Source organism: Cricetulus griseus, assembly GCF_003668045.3.
Source record: "Cricetulus griseus strain 17A/GY chromosome 1 unlocalized genomic scaffold, alternate assembly CriGri-PICRH-1.0 chr1_1, whole genome shotgun sequence".
Taxonomy (NCBI): Eukaryota; Metazoa; Chordata; class Mammalia; order Rodentia; family Cricetidae; genus Cricetulus; species Cricetulus griseus.
The window spans coordinates 224,693,116-224,713,941 of NW_023276807.1; the positions used below are offsets into that span (position 1 = coordinate 224,693,116).

The 20,826-nt window shown below is 50.3% G+C and overlaps 1 protein-coding gene across 1 annotated transcript in view; it reads left to right on the forward strand.

Annotated features, from left to right (window-relative positions):
• The window catches only part of Pebp4 (phosphatidylethanolamine binding protein 4), a 204,504-nt gene that overhangs the window by 174,247 nt on the left and 9,431 nt on the right, over positions 1-20,826 (forward strand). The window contains exons 4-5 of the mRNA XM_035453111.1: positions 16,804-16,849; positions 19,233-19,346. Of these exons, the coding sequence (XP_035309002.1) occupies positions 16,804-16,849; positions 19,233-19,346 (160 nt within the window). The remainder of the gene's footprint in view (positions 1-16,803; positions 16,850-19,232; positions 19,347-20,826) is intronic.

A 20,826-nucleotide genomic window follows, 5' to 3' on the forward strand; every position in this document is an offset into this window, starting at 1 on the left:
ATGAGAGGATGATGCTGATGGCCTAATGGGAGGAGGGGGGGTGATGCTGATGGGCTCCACAAAAGGAGAAGAGGATTTGGCAGAAGAAGGAAGAGACGGTGAGGACTGAGAGAGACAAACGATGGGAGAGTGAGGGAGGAAAAAGAGAGGACAAGAGCTGAGGCGACAACTCTGAAGCGCTCTATCATGCCATGATGCCACCAACTGGCCCTGGCCCCAGGCCCAGAGTGACACACTGTCTCCCACCTACTACAGAAGGGCCAGAGTCTAGAATCACAGATATCCATGGAACCCAACTTGTTTCTGACCACGTGCTCCTCTACCCCTCAGGAGGCTTCCACACCTGAGCCCATAATGGCAGAGAGGAATGCCCCTTGCTTTTTGTTTCCCATGGGAGGACAGATCTAACAGGGAGATCTGGAGGTCCTTTTCATTATCAAGCCAGCAAAAATATGTCTGCATGGAAAAGAAAGGGAGGAAGAAACACACAGAGAGAGAGAGAAAGAGAGAGACAGACAGACAGAGAGACAGACAGATTAAACAGTGAGATCTAATGATACAAAAATGCATCTCCTGCTGCCAAGCCTGACAACCTGAGTTCAAACCCTGGAACACACATCTTGGAAGGAGAAAACCAGGCACTGTGTTGGGTGGTTGGGTGCACTCATACACACACATGAAAGAATGTTTACATACACATACACACACATGCGTGCGTGTGTGTGTGTGTGTGTGTGTGTGTGTGTGTGTGTGTGTCTGTGTGTGTGTGTGTGTGTGTGTGTGTAATGTTTAAACTTTTTAACAAAACTGCTTCTCCTGCTACAAACAGACCACTCTTCCCAAAGCAGAGCGCACTGTGGTTCCATCACATGGGCACATCAATAGTCAATTGTCACTTCTTTTGGCATCCTTCTAAGTAAACATTTGAAAGACAGCATGATGCTGGGCAAATAGCATACTTCATGAATTCAGAAAAGCCTAGCTTTCATTTAAAATTTGCTACCTAATGAGCTGTACAGCCCCGTCCTCTCCAACCTTAGTTTCTCTCACCTGGCTGTGCTGATTGAGTGGTTCCAAGTGATACAGAACTCATGGGCAGGATGATGTGGGAGACTTTGGGGAGCCCCTTTTGAGGGCCTTACCCTGCCTCGGGAGTGGAGGGGGGATGGCTAGGGGCAGGTGGGATATTGTGGGGGAGGGGAGGGAGAGGGAGAAGGGATTGACATGTGAAACAAGCTTGTTCCTAATTTGAACTAATAAAAGAATAAAAACAAAAGACCCTTTTGTATACATTAAATCAGGGTAATTTATAATATCTAATACAATGTAAATGCTATGCAAATAGTTACTATACTGCTTTTTCAGAAAGTAATGACAAGGGGGAAAAAAGGTTGGTACATGTTTAGTGTAAATTCATTTTCCTTCCAACCAAAAAAAAAAAAAAAAACTCACAGGCAAAGCAGGCCCTCCAAATGTTTCACAAGAGGTGGAAGGTGGAGAATGGATGGTGTCCCGTCAGATTGTTCACAGAAGAAGGGACAGCCAGGCCTGGCAGTAGAGACCAACACAGAGCGTGAGAGAGGAGCAACTGGAAAATGACAATTTAGGAAGGCTTCCTAGATGAAGCTGTGTGAAATGGACTAGAAAGAAAAAAAAAGACACTTAGCCCAGAGAACCCACAGGCCAGGCTGAACTGTAACTCATTAGCTTTCCCTGGTCATGTCAGACAAAGGCTGCTCAGACTTGCATGGTGAAACCTCCAGCCCCACTCACTCACCCAGTCTGCCCTATAACCCCCGCCCCCCAGGTCTCTGTCCCCAAGCAGATTGCAAGGGGCACCAAAGGTAGAGACTTGCTGACTCATCATACCCCTTCCCCTCTCAGGGGCACCTTAGGCACCAAAGGCCCTAAGGTAAGTAAGCATCATAGAAAGGGACCTGTCACTGTCTAGAAAAGCTTTCTTGCCCGGACCTGGCATGGTACAGAAGTATAGGAAGTCCTGACTTGACCACCTTTCATCCCAAGGTTGCCAGAGAGATTACAGCAAAGAGGAGAAACCAGCCTTCCCCTCAGGACTGGTTCCCTTCACACAGCCCTCCTGTGTTCCAAAGTGGAAGCTGAAGCACTTTGGGCCATGAGCCAGGAGGGAGACATGGGCCTGGATTCCACTCCCAACTCTACTGCCCAATGATCTCGGGGGGTGTGGGGGGGTGTCACTTCCCAAGAGCTTGTGCTCTCCAACTGCAAACTGAAGGAGTATATGACACAGTGTCACACAGGGCCTGGAATGCCTGGGGTAGAGGGTACTCCCTCTATGCCCTGCTGGAGGCTGAGCATGACCTAGGGGTGCTGTATTGGTCCCACTTTAGAAGGGAGAGGATATAGAAAGGGAAGGTTGATTTGGGGCACAGGGAACTTGCATCCCTGAGATCCTCTGACCTCTGCTGACCCCAATTATCTGCAGGTCACCTGGAAGCAGGGCTGGGCCAGTGCCCGACTAAGTCAGAAATGACCCTTGCCACTTGCTACAGACTCTGCCGTGGTGGCCTGTAGACCTTATCCTGACCAGAAGATTCCAGTTAGAATCTTCTTTCCTTCCTGAGAGGCTTTGGGGGCTTTAATGATGCTTATCCTCTCTCCCTTGGGTGCTATGGCTTACCAAGATCCCCTGTGCACCCCCGGGTAGAACTGTTTTCCACTTCATGGTGTATCCTGGGTGATGATCTGTTCAATGACCAATTTCTACTGTCCCATGGGGCCGTGGGCTCACAAAACAGCTTCATTCTCTCTCTCTCCTCTCTCTCTCTCTCTCTCTCTCTCTCTCTCTCTCTCTCTCTCTCTCTCTCTCTCTCTCTCTCTCTCTCATTGAACTAGTCCTGGGAACACAGGCACAAGTATCTCTTTAAAAACCCTTCCTGCATAGCAGGTCACACTGGCCTGCAGCCATAACACCCTAGGCTGTGATCTCACCAAGCTCCAGGAAGCCAAACAGGGTCAGGCTTGGCTGGTCTAGGAGCAGGAGACCTCCCAAGCAAAACACAGGTGTTGCTGGTGATTCAGCAGCGCAGGCCCTCCCTCCTGGAGTCTAGCTCTTCTCAGGTGTTAGATGGAGACTGGAGTGATTCAGTGAGCTCCTATCAGCACCCAGCCAGAGGAAGAGGGTGTGGCACTGCCTCTGGGCACTCACGTGCTTTCTCGGCCTCTGTCGGGTCCATGGGTTCTTAGGAATCAGGGTGTTAAGTTGTGTCCTCCTTTCATAATCCCTGCCCAGTTCCTCGGGCTGAGCATTCTCGGCCATTGACCCAAATTCTTCAGGCTGTTTGTACCAGGTAAGGGATGAAAGAGCAGCAGGCAAATCTCCAACAGACACCCCCTACTCGCAACTCCCCCATGCAACTCTAGCTGTGGACTATGGCTGCCATCAGGATCAGGGCCTCAGCCCCCCAAGATAGTCCCTTCTAGTTTGGGAACAGTGAGGATAAAAGGGGTCCATGAAATGAGGGCCGTCATTAGCCTGTTTTATGAGACCAGAGATATTCATTACATCCAACCCCATCATTAGATGCTGCAGTGAGAGCTCTGGCCCATTCTTTATGGCAGTAGAAACTGAAGGGGTTTCTCCCCCAAAGGGAGTACCGCTCCTGTCTCCAAAGAAGCTGTCCAGCCAAGGGGAAAGACTGTAAGCCTCAGTCTCAGGACTGCCTCTTATTGCCCCTCCAACTCTCCAACCTCCAGATGCCAGGCAGCCCAAGACAGGTAGCATGTAAATGGTATTTGAAAACTCTGAGGTTTCTTGTAAACGGGTCCTGTTGAGGGCTTAGGAGTGACAGCGGCAGTCTGGAGCAAGAAGGCATTGCCATCCCAGTGGACAACTCTCTCTACCTTCATCTACCAGGTTCATTTAACACAGGCATTACTTACACAGCTTCCTCCCAAAAAGCCTCCTTATCCCCACTAGGTCCTCCATATGTCCCCTTCTTTAGCTCTGGTCGCAGCTGTATCTCTGTACTCTCAAATCCCTGATACACTATGAGCTATTTCAAACCAAGCCCTGTACTCAGAACCTACCAAGCCCTGTACTCAGAACCTAGCAGTACTTAAGAGCTGAGTTGTCATGAGCTAGGAGCCAGGACAGGGCATGTGGACTGAGCTAGAAGGAGGACACTGTCCTAGCCCCAATTCCTCTTCCTGTCTTTTGCTACAAGACAACAGGTCTAGTGGCCTGGCCACCTTCTCAAGGCCTTAGTCAGTGGGTGACTGAGAAGTAAGCTGCCTACCCAGCCTAGGAGGTGCCCTGCTCACCTCCTAAGTTTAACGCCTTTCTATAAGTCGGTCCAGTGGCTAGTTGGCCTTCCCTTTGCACTCTACTCCCACTCCTTGTCCCCAGAAAGGTAACCATCTCACTATGAGGGAACACCTGATAACAAAATCTGAGAGGGTGAAGACCCATCTTCCAGAGCCATTCTATCCCACTCTAGTCCTTAGGGACATGAGGGACAAGGGGATGGAAAAGCCAGGAGCAGTAAGCCCACCCCAATGGTGCAAGCCATCCAGGATGAATGGAGCGTGGCCATAGCCCACAGAGAAGAGCCTGCAGATTAATCGGCTGTCATTTGCATTCATTAAAGACCCCTTTGCCTATGTGCACAGCAGCCTCAGACACTGTGGCTGCCCCTACAGAGGTTTTTGTCTCATTTCTCTGTGATCTAGCTTAGGTATCCAAACTTCCAGACTGCTCTACAGAGGTGAGGCATACCCTGGAATAATTACAATGGGCTTTTATTGGTAGGAGGTAGGTTAAGGAGTCAGCAGATATCCCTTGACCCCCTTTAGAGTTTTCTTCTACTGTCACCTGGTCCCCTTTCCTCCCATCTCCTTATGCCCCTCGGCACCACCACCTGGAATGGCCAGGCCCTCCTCAAAGTTGTGCAAAGATTCATTTCAACACACTGAGACTGAGGATGCTCCCTACAGGGGCTGGATGCCAAACACCCCAAGCTGCCCTGCCCCCTACTCTTCCGCCTGCCAAGAAGCAGCCAAGGACCTCTTCGTATGCACCTTCCCAGTGACTGCTGGCACTGAGTGGCCCTTAAGAAATGTCTACCCAGGTTCTCATAGGAGCTCTCCGCTCCCTGAGGTCATGTCAGTCCCCAACAGTTCCAGAAACCTATGGGACCAGCCATGAGGTCAGGGTGGAGTTTGCTGTATTAGCCTGAGTTGTTTTTCTCATTGTAATTGCCAAGCTCCCCAGGTTGGCATTTGCCTGCTGGGCACTGTAAAAAGTGACACAATGGAATGAGAGCAAGCCCTGGGCCTGACTGGAGACTGCATGGCCCCAGCCCCTGGCTGGGCTCTGGTGGGCCCCATTCATAATTCCCTGGGCCTAACAAACAGATCTGGTTTGTCACAGGCAGGCAGAGACATGAAGGCCCACCACACAGGTCCTAGCACAGCCAAGGAATGACAGGGTAGTACGGTATCGGGTCATGGATGGGCGCCTTGGACATCTGGGAGGACAGAGAACTAAACAAGGAAGGGGCTCAGCTACAATCCTCCTACTGCCACCAGAACCCACAGAGAGGGTTATGGCCCTCAGGACTGACCAAGTGCTTCCGCACCATCCTCCGGTCTATAGGTCCCCACTTTCCAGTGTCCTCCCTCCTGCATTGGCCTCTGAGGTCCCCACCTACTTGGAGAACAGAAATACCTCACATCACATAGAGTTGTAGAGGGAGTAGTGTCTGGAGAAGGATTACCAGAGGGCATCAGAAGCCCTCGTGTACCTGTCAAATGGGGTGACCACTTCACCCCCAAGACTTCAAGAGCTCAAAGCCCAGTGTCCCTGTGTGAGGTGACTGACCCTCTTCTGACTGTCCCATCCTGTCTGAACCACCTTACTTGAAAGCAGGAACCTTAGAACCTGAAGGTCAGCCAGGGCCTATCAAGTAAAGGCTTCCAAGGGACCAGAGCCTGGAAAAGACAGGAAAGTAGAGCCCATCCAGGACTAGAACACAGAGGGTTCCCATTGCTGTCATCATATGTCTGCTGAAGAGGCAATCCCCTTCCTGGGCCCAGAGACACCTAGGGAATCTGTGGCAGGTAGTACCCAGGTTAAGTGTGTACATGAATCACCTTGGGTGGGTGAAGGACGGGGGATTGTTTTGTTCCTTTTGACCACAATGGAAATTGAGCCTAAGGTTTTGCCTATACCAGGCAAGCATTCTATCACTGAGCTGTACCCCTAACCACCCATCCCACTTTTTCCACGTCTAAAAACTTTTGAAACAGGTTCCACTAAGTTGCCCAGCCTGGCCTCGAACTCACTCTGTAGCTCAGTCTAATCTTCAACTTGTGATCCACCTACCTCAGTCTCGATGGCAAGCCTGCATCACTGGGACCAGCTTTCCCCCAGGTTCTTATTTTTAAAAATGGTGGGATTTTCTAGGCCGAGAGTGGAACCCCAGATGCTGTGTTTTCTAAAGAGCTGCCATCCCAAGCAGGCTGCTGCTCTGGGACAGCTGCATTTTTCAATAACAAGGGGCTAATGGCTAGTAGGCAGAAGCCAAGGTCACTGTCAGTCTTTGGGAATGATTAAGATGCCACTTGAATGGGACTTAGACTGTTTCTGCCTATTGTCACACTATCTCACAAGCATCCATTTCCCAGAGCCTCCAATTCTACCCAGCATCTTCTCTTTCAAAAAGCTCCGATCTTTCTTCCTTAGGTCCCTCTCTCCTTTCCTTTCTTCCTTTCTTCCTTTCTTTCATCCTTTCTCCCCTCCTTCCCTCCTTCCTTCCCTTTTCCCTGGTCACAGGGCAGCCCCATGCCTGGGTCCATGGACCGGAGGCTCAAAAGTCTGGATTACAGTTTCTCTTGCCACCAGAGTTGCAGAGCAGGGACTGGCCCTGCAGGTCCTCTTGCTTCTGATCCTTTATTTGTCTAAGACGTGTCCCTTGAGCCCCCTACCTTCACCCATTTGCTCTCTCCTGACAACTAGGAAATATATGCTGAGGACAGTCTCACCAAATAAGGCAAAGGGGGGGAGCAAAGCAGAGACTGGAACCCAAGAGTCCGGTTGCCACTGCTCTGGCTCCCCCACCCTATCTGAGGCCACAGCAGAAGGCTCGTGATGGTAAGGTTTCTCACCCATCTCTATACCCTAGCCCACTGTGTGACCCAACTTCAAGAAGACCCCTCATCTCTTAGATGGGGAGGGGGAGGTCCAAGTAGCCCAGAGATTGCTGGCAGCTGAAAGTGAATGGATGGGTTGGGGTGAGGAGTGAAGAATGTCTCAGCCAAACAAGGGGAGACAGATGGTTAGCAGGATCATGGTCAAGGGGACTCTATGAGGCCAGGTGCTCTGCAGGTTCAGGAAGCTCCTGGGAGCAATCCCCACCACCTCAGGAGCCTCCCAAGTTGGGGCATGGCATTCTAGACATCGGCCTGGCAAGGCACCACTCCCTAGGGATCTGCTGTGAATTAGGAAGCAAAAGTCTGGTAGGGTCACCTCCTCCCAGCATATGGGTCCTCCTTAGCTCATCTCTCTACACAATGCAGGGCAGGGAGGGGGATGCCAGGTATGGGGTGCAGTCAGCAGCCAGAAAGACAGGGTTCTACAGGTGAGAGATGAGGCTTGATAAGAGCCAGGGCTGAAGAGTGAGTCCTGCAGCTCTAGTTGGGCTGCCATTTCTCAAGCCCTGTTTGTTTTAGGGATTAACTGCACTCCTTTCTTAATTGCTGCTGGAGCCAGTGTACCTGCAGCCTCCTACAAGCACCCAGGGAGGAAGGCCCAGGAGGACTAGATTTATGGGCCCACCTCCCAGAAGGCTGCCCCCCATACTCTCTGCACCTCCCAGCTGGTAAGCCAGCTCTGGGCCTACCCACAGACCTCTGCATCAGTCTGTTATCTGTCTGTCCACACTCCCTGCCACTTGTCAGATTCCCACGGTCCAAGCTGTAGCCTAGACACATGCCCAGTTCCTCCCATCATGTTTAAACTCTGACAACACCACCAATGAGAGGCTGCCTGGGAGAGGAGTGTGTGAGTGAGGGTCACGCACGTATCTGTGTATTTGTGAGAATGTAAGTATAGGGGTCTGAGTATGAGCACGCTAGTGTATGCAAGCGTGTGTGTGTGTGTGTGTGTGTGTGTGTGTGTGTGTGTGTGTGTGTGTGAGTGTATTTGTGTGCACATATATATGTGCCTCTTCATGTGTATGTGAATATAGAGGCAAGCATATGTGAGATTATGTGTTGTGGTTGTGTGTGAGCCTGTGTGAGTGTATGAACCTATTGTACATGAGAGCATGTTGTATTTGCTGTGTTTAAGTCCATAAATGTGTATATGTGAGCACCTGAGTGATGTTTAGGTTATGAACATATTGAGTGTACATGTTTCTGTATATTATATTTGTGGTGAGTAAGCATCAGCAGATAAGTGTGATCATACATATATTGGGGTGGGTGTAGTCAGTGCACACATGTGAGTACATATGAGTGTTGTATGTACCTAAGTATAGGGGTCTGAGTATATGTATCAGTCACCATTCTCCATGCCTTTGACTGTCTCTCCACTGCCACTTATCCCTGTCAGCCCCAGCTCCAGGGTACCAGATAGTCTCCTCAGTTCCAGCTCCCCACCCAGCTGCTGCTCCCTTCAAGGAAGCCAGCCTTCTGAAGCTACTACTATCCCCAGCCATTCCCATTTCTACCAGTTCTGAAAAGGTCTTGCCACTTTTCTGCTCCCCTTCAGTCGTCAAGCCATTTTTTGGCCAAGTTTCCACAACTCCTGCCTTGTTGCCCACTGGGACCCTCCCTCTGATTCCCAAGGCTAGACCTCCCATCCATTCCCCATTGGCAAAGCCCTCTCTCCCTCAGACAATGGCTCCTGTCTTTGCCTTCTGGCACAATCCTCCTCCAGACATGTGTTCTCTGGACATTGTGTGTGTGTGTGTGTGTGTGTGTGTGTGTGTGTGTGTGAGAGAGAGAGAGAGAGAGAGAGAGAGAGAGAGAATGTGTTGTGTGTGTGTGGTGTGTGTGTGTGTGTGTGTGTGTGTGTGTGTGTCTGGGGCTGGGAATAGGCAGAAGGATCAAGGAGTAAGAGAAGAAAAGAGGCCAGGCTCAGATGGTGTCATTAGGAGACACTAATGCCCCTCATCAAGGCCTATTAATAAACATTATATACTACTTGCTCCAGAAGCCTGGGGTGAGCATAGGCCCAGCGGGACAGGCCGCAGTCACAGCTGGGTAACCTCTAAGCCCTAGGCACAGCCATTAGCCTTGTGAGCCTGACCCGGCACAGATACTTCTTGGGTCTGTCGCAATCCAAGAGCACTGGCAGCTACAGAGCCCCTCCTCCCTCCACTAGCCTTTCCTGAAGCCTCAGCAGAGAGTTCATCTCAGTAATGACCCTTACACTTGGGTGGCACTGTGGGGCTTCAGGGCTCTGCTTCCAAACAACTTCATAGCAACCCTGTGAGAAACCCCAACTGTACATCACCATCACTACTTAGAGGTACAGAGACTGAGACACTTGGAAATTGAGTGGCTCCTCAAAGTCACGAAGCTAATTGGTCATGACATTGGGCAGAAGTCTGGCTTGCCTGGTATCACAGTCATGTCGGATGCCTGAGTCGCCTATCAACTGGACGTCTCCATTTTCTTGGTCTGTGACTGCCAAAAGTCAGACCAGGAAACATGGTTCCGTATGCTGGGCGGCAGGCCTTTACCCTCCAGGCAGGCAGTCTCCCAGAGACTGCACTTGAGCACAGACATTCCTGGGAAGTGGGCGACAATGTGAACTAACTCATGCAGAAACCCTGGTGAGAAGCCTGCCTACCCCACTGAGGATGTCCTGTGCTCCCCCCTACACACACACATTCACAACACACACACACACACACACACACACACACACACACACACACACACACACACTCACCACACTTAGTTCAAGTAAAAGAAGCGTTCAGTCCTTTTGTAATCTTAAACAAAAACCAGTGTTTATGGAAGAGAAGTGTTTGGGGTTCCAGATCCTAAGCTCGAATGCTCTGAGGGAAGCCACTGATAATGGAATCCAGGCATTTTCTTTTTGACCTTTGGCATGGCAGGGAACCAAAGCCCAGACTAACCCTCATCCCCTCTTGACCTGAACAGCAGCTCAGCCAACTAGCTCCACTAACCATCCTGGGATGGCAGCTGAGTCTCTGGAAAGCAGAAAGCCTCTGCCTAGGATCTGTGAACTCAAGCTTCAGAGATGAACTTGAGTTCAACTTGAGGTTCAACACCTGCTGACAGCTTTGGCTCTCCACAATCTGATGTACTCCCTGGCATTGGAGCCTGGCCTCTCCCTTGCATGTCCGCCCTTCTCTTGAGTCTCTTTCAGACATGCATCTGGTGGCTGGCTCTAACAGGTGATCCAGTCTAGTCCCATCTTGCTCGTCACTTCCATGTTCGCACATTGCTCAAGTAGTATGTTAGTTACTCTTCTCATTGGTCTGACATGAACAAATTAAGGGAGGGATTTGTCTTAGTTCACAGTTTCAGAGCGAACAGTCCATCATGGTAGGGAAGGCTTGGCGATTGGGGAGGCTCCATAAGAGGCTGTGGGTCCAGAAGCGAAGCACATAGAAGAACTTTCAAGGCTTGTCCCCAGTTGCCTATGGGTACCATCTAGGTATCGTGTCCCAAAGGCTCCACAAATTCCCAATAGAGCACCACTGGCCAGAGAATCACATGTTCAAACACACAGCCTGTGGGAGACATTGCAGACTTGAAAAATAGCAGGCAACTTAATTCGCAACTTAAGCTGTCCTTCCCTCCCTTGTTTTTACCCATTGACAAAACAAAACACTACTACATATCCTTCATCGCTCGAAAACTAATCTCCTCTCCATAGTTTTCTCAGGTATCATTCTCTTTCCTCTCCAGCTGTATCTTCCGTCATCTGAGCACTGCCTTCAGGGCCTCAGCTATCACAGTTGTTTCTTGGTTAATTTATCTGCTCATCTGGATCATGGGCTTCAGAACACCCAGAACTGTGTCTCATTAGTCCTATGCCCAACACAGACCATCTCATCTATTCGTTTATCTTCTCATCTCTCTAACCATTCATCATTCCTCAGAATCAGTTCCATGCCACAGACTGTCACATACAGGGAGTGTCCAGTGAGCAAGGACTTACTGAGACACTACTTATACCTTACATGGCCTGGAACAAAGGGCCATAGACAACCTTGACCTTGGCCTTGGGAAATTTGCCTATTAACCCAGTCTGATAAAGGGTGGTTAAGCTTTGGGTGATGTGCCTCCCATCTGGGCCACTACTTCCTGGAAGAAATAAATCATTCCTCTTCAGCTACACCCCACTATGATATCTGGAGACCCAAGCTCAGAATCAAAACCCAGGGGATCCTGTTGTCAATTGCTGCCTGACCATTGGTCTGTCACCAGTGTTCACCATGCTATGCTGTCTCTACTGCCCATGAGGGCAGAGGGAAAAGACGTGACAAGCCTTTGATCTTGACATATGTTGAAGGAACCAAATGTGCAAAATAATTGGCCATCTTACACCCTGGGGTCTAGAAGCAGTCAGATGACAGGAGGCCTCAGATCTGTGTGCCTCCATCTTCCCATGGGCTTCATTCCACTTGCTCCAGTGACCAAGCCCCAGGGCAAGAGCAGGTCATAGGATTAATTGACTGGAAGACTTTCCCTTGGAGTAGGCACCATCTCCAGAGCTGGGTCTCCTCCAGGCTGGCATTTGGTGGCCCAGCAGCCACAGCCCCTGGGGATCTCAGAGCCTGGGAGCTGTCAATGCCTTCCACTCACTTAGCCCTTGTTAATTGCAGAATACACAGATTGCTGGGTAGCACTTTCCAGTGTTGTGCCTTTTCCTGGCTCCTTTGCCACTTGGCAGCTTGCAGGCAGCTGTGCGAAACAGCAAGGATCTTTCTCATTCGGTGCCAGTGTCACCAGTCTGGACTCCGTTTCTAGTTTCCTTTTTTTGTTGTTGTTTTGTTTGGGGTTTGTCTTTCTCCCTTTTCTACCCAAGAACTCTCTGTTGCTCATTTCTCCTACCACTCTCCCTTATCTCTCTGTGCCTTGCCCTTCAAATCTGGTGCTCTTTTTGATGCCCTCCACTCCCCCTGAAATAAAAAAGTGAAACTTTCCCCTCTGCCAGAGGGAATCCCCCATCAGGCAGAAGTGATTGAGTCCTCCATGGAAATGGGAAGACGTGGGTGAAGAGATTAAAACATCTCCTGAGTGTTAGAGGAAATGTGTCATGATTCTCGACCTGGAGGTCAGGTAGCCCGAGGACCTGGAGCTTTGAATACCAATCCCCCACGGGGGTGTCCAGTTGGCTGTAGGTAATTGCAGCAGAATGAAGCCAGCAGGCCAGCAACTCTGCTGAGACCTGCAATGGTCCGTCCCCTTTGCACCCACCAGAGAGATTCATGAACCAAATCAAGAATCTGAGCCTTTATCTGGTGGACTTGCTGAGCAAAGGAAGTGAGAGGTCTCGGATAGAACAGCACACAAGTGTCCCCACAAGAAGAGGAAACAAAGGGTATAGATGAGAAGTAGAACTGACTGGGGTAGCAAAGGTCAGGGGAGCAACATCCCTGCCCACTATGCGCAAGACATCCCAGGGGAACAATGATGATGGGATACAGACCCTGCCCTGGAGAGACTGCAACCCCTGTTTTCTGTCTGGTTGCATCATCTACCACTCTCCATCTTCCCATTTCAGGGAGTATGCTGTGATCATACAACAGAATAGTAGCCTGGAGAATCAGAACATTAGTAAACAGTGGCTAAAGACAGAGGCAGGCAGACATGCGCGCGCGCGCGCGCACGCGCGCGCGCGCACACACACACACACACACACACACACACACACACACACACACACACACACACACACCAGCTTCCAGAACCATGCTTTTGACTTAACCTGAGACAAATCAGAAGCATTTTAAGATGTTTTAAGTCTTCCTGGTTCTGGTGACTCTCAAACAAGCCTCAACTTTCCCCTAAGTATCTATTTCCAAGTTCTAAGCTAGCTCAACAGAGGGACAGTGGATGCTGAGAGGGAAACCAGCAAAAGGAAACCTCCTGTCTACCAACGCAGAGAAACCCATGTGCTCCCAGAGTCCAGATCCTTCTGTGGAATTAGAATCTTTGTGCTAGGGCTGGGGGTGTTATCCAGTAGTAGAGTACTTGCCTAGAATGCACCTGGCCTTGGATTCTGTCCCTACTATAATTTACGTGAATTCCTATGCCAGGTAGTTGTGTGTATACCCAGCACTTTATTGCATGCACACATAGATAGATGCAGTCACATAAGCAAGTGCGCGCGCACGTGTGTGCTCTCTCTCTCTCTCTCTCTCTCTCTCTCTCTCTCTCTCTCTCTCTCTCTCTCACACACACACACACACACACACACACACACACACGAGTACGCACTCAAGGCCAACTTCTAAGAAACAAGAGCAATTACTACTCTTACACCCTGTACACATAGACATAGGGTCTTCCCTACAGAGCAGTTTCCCACACCTCATCCCACCATGGATACCCACCAGTTTAATAGGTCCCCCTCACCAGAATAGGAGGAATGGGAAATAGTTATGAAAAAAGTTGCTTCTATCTGTTGCCATCTGTCCTTGACACTTATGAGGGCTCCCTAATGTCCTCCCAGGTACATGACACAAACATGCCTAAAAGGACCCTAGTCCTGCCACTCTACAAAGCTTATCCATCCGTGGCTTCTTAGTCTTCCTGGGTTGTCAGAAATCCAACTGCACCTATGGTGTTTGTGATTTCTATAATTATTTCTTTTTTTTTTTAACCGAGCATTTAGAAAAGTTCTTTTTGAAAATTTCAGTCTGTCTTCAGGTGCAAAAAGGGAAAGGAAGTTTGGGCTGGGTTTGTCGGGTCTCAAAGAAGACCAAGAATAACTGGAGTCTCCCAGAGCAGGTGGAGACAGCAGGTGGTGGGCAGCAGGGAAGCCTAAAGGTGGCAGTTGGGGGCTCTTGAGGATCCCTGGTCTCTTGCAGGTTCTCCTTCAAAAGTGCAAGTGTGGTGTCTGTGCCCCTCCAACACCAGGTCCCTACCCACCCCCATCAGGGTCCCTTCTTGGCCTTGCCTCTAGAGCAGAGCTGGCATTTCTCAACATCGCACTCACATTCTACTACTGAGTCCGGACCATCTTCCAGTGTTCCGGCTTTTCAGGCTGGATATGATTTTCTGCCAAGATATTTTAACCCCAGGCCTCCAGATACTATTTGGTTCTGTTCGGTTTGGTTTAGTACTCGGTATTAAGCTCAATGACCCACACATGCTAAGCACTCCATTCTATCAAGCCATGCCCTCACCCATTGAATACACATGCCTGTGTATTCAATAATGGTTAACTGGGAACAACAATGCTTACCAGTGGAACTATGATATTGTCAAGATGTCATGAAAAGGCACAAGGCAGTAATGTGGGCTAAAAGGCCTGAACCTTGATCAGTCAGCCTTGAGAGTCCCGGGGTCCCTCACTTGCTGAGCATTCTGGAGCTCTCCCACTCTTTACTCAAATGGCTTGGGACAATTTGTTTAACCTCTCTGGGTCCCCAATTTTCTCAGCTTTTAGAGTTTGGCTTCTTTGATGTTGATCCCACAGTAGAAATTTCAGTCCCCCTCGGGGACTAACTGAGGAGGGATTACAGCCAAAGGACACTTAGCCACCCTCACCCAACCTGAGTAAGTCACAGCCACTCTGCCCACTCACTGCATATGGCTCCACTGCCATCATGTTCTACCCTTCTGGCCAGCAAGAGTGGAATCTGTCTGTGGGACCAGCTTAGGCTGGTCCAAGTAGCTAAACGTCCTGAGCACCCAAGTGAAACACAGGTATAGAGAGGTAACAAAGGATGTCAGTAGAAACACAAACAGAATGATGCTGGAAGCTCAACCCAAAGGTTTGCATCCAGTCTTTGTAAAACCAAGCAGCCCTGGTGAGTGAGAAGATACTTCAAGGCCTGAGCAAGGTCTCAAGTCATTCTTTCCACATGGGCCCAGCTCTGGTTCCATAACAGCAGCTCCCTGACCCATACAGATGTCTCAGTCCCCACCCTCACTGCTTCCCTGCCCTCACTGGAGGGGAGAAGCCTGCTTATTGCTCTGGGTGGGACCCAAGCTCATGGGAAATTGAAGAGAAACAGCCAGCCTAGGTTGCTATTGTTTGGCTTAAACAAACCACTGGCTGGGCTTCCTTGGAGAGGAATGAGGGGGAGGCCAGGGAAGAGAAAGCAGCCTGCTGGGCTGGGCTTCCCTGCCTCCTCCCCCATCTTGTTAGGGTAGTCAAGAGAGCTATTTTGGGAGAGTGCTTCTAGGCTTACTTTGGTCCTGACCTTCCCCTCTGGAAGGGACAGACATTAAGAAGAAAATCCTCCAGGCTCCAAACCTCCATCCTACTTCCACCTCAGCCTTGGCATCTCAGCTTCTGGTCACATCTGGTTCTGATACCAGCCCCAGACAATGGCAGGCCCCAAAGTGGAGGAGCTAAGAGATTGCACTAAGAGAAGCACCAGGAAGGCTACAGTGGGCATTAATGCAAGAGCCTGTATTTGAAGGCTACCCTGGTGCACCTGAGGCTGCAGGAATGGGGGGGGGAGGATGGAGGAAATCAGAGGCAGTGGACTTATGATGTAAGATTCTGTCCTTCTAGCTTCCTGCCCCTTCTCCCAACTGAAAATGACCTAGACCCTTATAGTTGAGCCTAGAGAAGGGACACGTGCAAGGAGACCCACAATGAACAGTGGACAAGCATAGCCTAAAGCAGAAGAGGTCAGATCCTTGTCCCCACCCATCAGTGTCCCTTTTAGGTCCTAGAATGGCCAATAAGCTAACCATGGTACAGCCCTCACTCCCTCCCCCCCACCACTCCTCCATCCTGCCTCCACTTTCAGGGAGTGAGAGGCATAGACTGCCCCAGGAAGGACTGAGTGGAAAGGGGGCCAGGGCACAGTTAGGTGTTGGCAGAATCAATTAAGAACCACGCTAATCACCATCATTACAGCTATAAAACCCCACACCTAGGGCCCTCAGGGCTCCCTGGCATGGCCTGGGGCCCCTGAGCTGTGGCACAGACCCAGGGGCCTGGCTCCAGCCTCTTTCATCTAAGCATCCAGCAGTCCTGCAAAAACAATAATTAGCGCCCGCCTCCAGGAGCAACTCATTATCCCACAGACACTGAGTGGAAGGAAGGAGGGCAGGGGGAAGCAGAGAGAAACTGAGGCCAAACAGACTGCCCAGAGCTGTGGCTAAGTCTAGTCAAGCAGTCCACTCTCTCCCCTGACCTCCCCTTTGCTTCCTTGCCTCATAGGCTAAAGGATCCTGAGGGAGCAGAGTCCTCCCCTAGGAAGATGACTTAACTAGCCAGCTGCTAAGGACAGCCAGGCCAGGTGTTCCATGAACAGTTACACCTTGCACCCAGTCTCAGGTGCTGCTGATGGTGAGCCTAAGGCAACCTGTTGGGAAGGTGTCTATCAGGATCCCTCAGAAATCAAGTCTCTGTCTCCAGGACACTTCCCACCCCTTGACACTCTGCATCTGTCTCCTCTCCCCCAGGCTCCCTGAAGTATCATTTTGCAACCCCCAACTAGTCTCCCAGAAGCAGCCACACCCCTCCTCCATCCTGCTTCCAGAGAAAGGCCAGCTGCTAAAGACAATGTTGGTGAAGCAAGGCAAGAGTCAGCCTTTACCATCACTGCCCAGGAAATAATCCACAGTCTTTCCCCTCTCTCCTTTTAGGGTTCCGACATAAAAGCTGGGAACATTCGAGGCAATGTAATAACAGGTGAGTGGGTCCTCCCAGCATCCCTTCTCCAGCAGGGAATTAATGACAGTCATAAGAGTAACCATGACACTAATTCACAATGTAAAAATACCAGTTATAGAGGTTACTTGCAGGCTAGGTCACTGACATCCAGGTTTTGGGGGGGTTGCTTTTTGGGTTTTTTATGTTTGTTTTATTTTTTTGAGTCTGGGTCTCATGTATTTCAAGGTGGTCTCAAATTCACCATAGCTCAAGAATTATCTTGAACTTCTGATCCTCCTGCCTCTATCTCCTTGAGTTCTGGGATTGTAGGCATACAACACCATGCTCGGTTTCTGCCATACTGGTGATGGAACCCAAAGCTTCAAGCATGCTAGGCAAGTACTCTACCAACTGAGTCATAGCCCCAGGCCCTAGGTCTACTTTTAAAGAAGCTGAGGCAGAAGGAGGGGGGGCTTCCCCTTATCATGTAGCTAGGAAGGCATTAGGCCAGCCAAGGGCCAAGCTGGTTGGAGGGCACTCATGACTACATTTCCCAGGCTCCTAGACCCCCATTCCCTGCCTTCTGAGGTCCCCACCCTTAAGGTGTGCCTTGGATGCTATTTAAAGGGGATACTCCGATGGCGAGTGGGCCCCAGACAAAAGACTAAAGACAAATGGTCTCGCACAGTCCGTGAATGAAGCAGCATCGGCTGGCATCATGAAGGCCAATTCCAGCTCCACTTCCTGGGGGCCCAGTCTCACTTCTCAAAACCTCAGTCTCCTCATAAAAATAGATCTAACTGAGGCCTGGGTGGTAGGAAGTTGTCATTTATGTACCCAGCCAACATGTGGGGGACCCACTCCCCACTCCCAAATCTTCACTCCTGGAGGTTTTGAATGGGGGAGGTTTCTTCAGGAAAGCCCGAGGAAGAGAGTTAAGGGTAAGTCCCCATTTCCCTGAGATTAAATCCATAAGTCTAATTTCATGCTTGTCCATGCAGAATTCTGACCACTAGGGAATCCCTGAGCCCACCAACCTGGCCAGAGGCCACCTGTTACCTCTGCCTTCCACACACCCATGTACATGAAGTGACAGTCATTTTACTCCCCATGATGGAAGTCTTTCTTAGCCCTGGAAGTGTTTGAGAGGAATCCCCTGATTTGCCTAAATTCCGAAGTTCCAAAGCAGCCTGGGGGCCTTGGCACGCTGTCACCTGCCTCCTTGTAGACCCTCAACCACACAAATGAGCACAGCTCTTGGCAGACCCTGCTCTATTCCCTCAGCGTGCATACACACACACACACACACACACACACACACACACACACAATCTGATCTGCAACGGGAAAGATGAACAGTCAGGAAATTCCCTGGCTCTCAGTATGCTGGTGGCCCAGTGGCCAGAAATATATCATGAGAACCACTTCCAACCATGCTCAACAGTCAGTCCCCCTTTTGTTTCATGGTTAAGAGAGGAAAGGAGGAGGAGGAGGATGGCCATGAAGAATCAGTATTCCCACCCACTAGCGTCCTCCTTACAATCATGCCTTCCCTCCCACCACCACCACCCCAACCCAGGAAGACTCTTGGCTCCAGCTTGTATATCCTCCTTGGAAAGAAAAATGGGGAGAGGAAAGTGGAGAGGGGCAAGGCAGCTTTGGAAAGAGTTCCAGCTTAGAAGGCCTAGGCCAGGCCAACCAAGTCCCCTGTTGCTGTGTAGGTACAAGGCAAAGTGGAAGGATATCTTCACCCTACAATCTTACCCTCCCAAAAAAGCGCCAACCTCCAAGAGGGAGAATGAGAGGGAGGGAGCCTTCTCCCCAGTGCCTGGAGCTTCCCAGCTCCTACAGTGCCTGTGATCAGACCTTTTGAACCCAGTCCCACCCACCCTAGTAACCACTTCCAGATCCTCCCAAATCAGCCAAGAAACTGGCTTCTTTAGGGATTGACTTCATAAGGAAATCCTTACAAAAGAATTAAATTTAATTAAAACACACTGCCAAATACACTCATAGGGGAAGATGGGTTTCTCCTGGGGCAGGAAATTGATCAGGATAGACTAAAACAAAAGCAGAACACCACCAACTGCCCCATCTCCTGGCCCAGAACACCTGGGAGCCTCAACCCTCCATGCCAACCTGAAGTTCCACTGCTAACAACAACACACCTACCTGTCCCTAACAGACACTTTAAATAAACACACAAAGGGGAGATCTCACCAAGCATAAATCCTAATGGGGGAGGGAGGGACTCAATAGGTGTGACTTTATTTGAGTGACACTAGGAAGGTCGCCAGGGATGGAAAAAAACAGCTGAATTTTTTTTTTTTTCAAGAGCAGCCAGGAGATGCTCTAAGCAGGAGCTCCACCCTGGGTAGCACGGTGATGAGTCCACCTGTGTCTCTTGTCCTTTTCCCTACAGACTACCAGCCTCCTAGCCCCCCACCGACCACTGGCTTACACCGCTACCAGTTCTTCGTCTATCTTCAGGGAGATAGGGACATCTCCATCCCCACCAAAGAAAACAGAAACCGAGGTGAGGCCATCTGCACCTTCACACCAAAGCTAGGTGGGATTCTGGGGCAAAAGTGAAGTTGTGTATCTTTATAGGGAAGTCAGAACTTCCACTTCCACCCAAGAATCTTGGAGGCTAGGGATCAAAGGGCAGTATTTCTTGGGAGTAGATTGATTGGGATGAATGTTTTAAAGGAAGTGTTGGCTTCAGATGTGGTCTCCCAGAAGTAAACACATCAGCTGAGGAGTGCCCCCCAAAACTTTGTATGGCATGTACAGGCAACTGCCCTACAACACCTCAGCAGGTAATTGTGCCCTATAATTGAGGCCAATCTGGGCAAGAGTACCCTGGAATGCCACCCTTCTGGTCTGTCTTCATTAGTGGTTAATTGCTTGGTCTGCCTTGCCATCTCAGTTATGGGGCAAAGATGTCCCCAGCCACACCCCTTCCCCCCTGCTTTCCCTAGCAATTCTCCTCAGATACAGGGGAGGACACATTTCCACAGCCTTCCCATGGCTAACCTGCCTGTTTGGCCTCAGTCACCACACCAATGGGGTTCTGAAACTTCCCAAGCAGACTGCATGTAGTTCACCGTGTGAGCATAAGATTTCTCTTTGGGAAATGGGAATGCAGCGATCCCTGTGCATTCTGTCACCTCCCAGGTTTAGGAGAAAGGGGAGGTCCTGCAGAAGTCACAGGTGGCAGTGTGAGGGTAAGCACACATGCCCCAGGCTGTGGGAAGGCAGATGTGGGCAGCCGTTTCCTCTCCCCTAGTGACCCCAAGTAACTTCCACCCACTGGGAAACCAGCACAGGTATTGTCACATCCCCTGTGCCTGAGGCTCCAGAGGTAAGGAGCTGAAGCCCAGAATGGGACTGGCACACTGGTGGAGCAAGGCCTTTAGATGTGTGCCCAGCAGGGGCCATCAAGCCCTGGAGCCCTGGATCCAAGACAGTGTCACTTTTCCACTCATGAACCCTCCCAGGTGCCTCCAGCCCCTTGCCAATATGCAAGTCTGTTTAAACAGCTCTGACAAGGGCACACTCTTAAATCTGGGTATCAAGCGGTGGGGTTGGGGGGGGGGGAGAATGCATCTTGACCAGACCAAAACAAGTCTCATGTTTCCCCAGCTTCCTGGGAACCCAGTTCATCAAAATGACAGGAAGCCACCGAGACTGTGTAGCTGCAGGGTGCCAGGAACTAATGCCCTCTACCCGGTTATCACCCATTCTATGTGACTCTTGTAGGATAAGGCAGTGCCTCGTGCTCTACCTTAGACTCCAGGATCCCAAGGCCCAGTGCCTCAGCCAGGAAAATGCTCAGAACGAATAGGCTCACACTGAGACATTCTGAGACACTGGCTTTCTTATGACAAGATGAAAGTGAAGGGGTGCGTTAGAGGATGCCAGGAAGAACAGTGACAGGGGCCAGAGAGGAAGGGGGCAGTGTGTGCCCAAGACGTTCCCACCGCCTTGCTGTGTTGAGACAAGCCTCCAGAGAT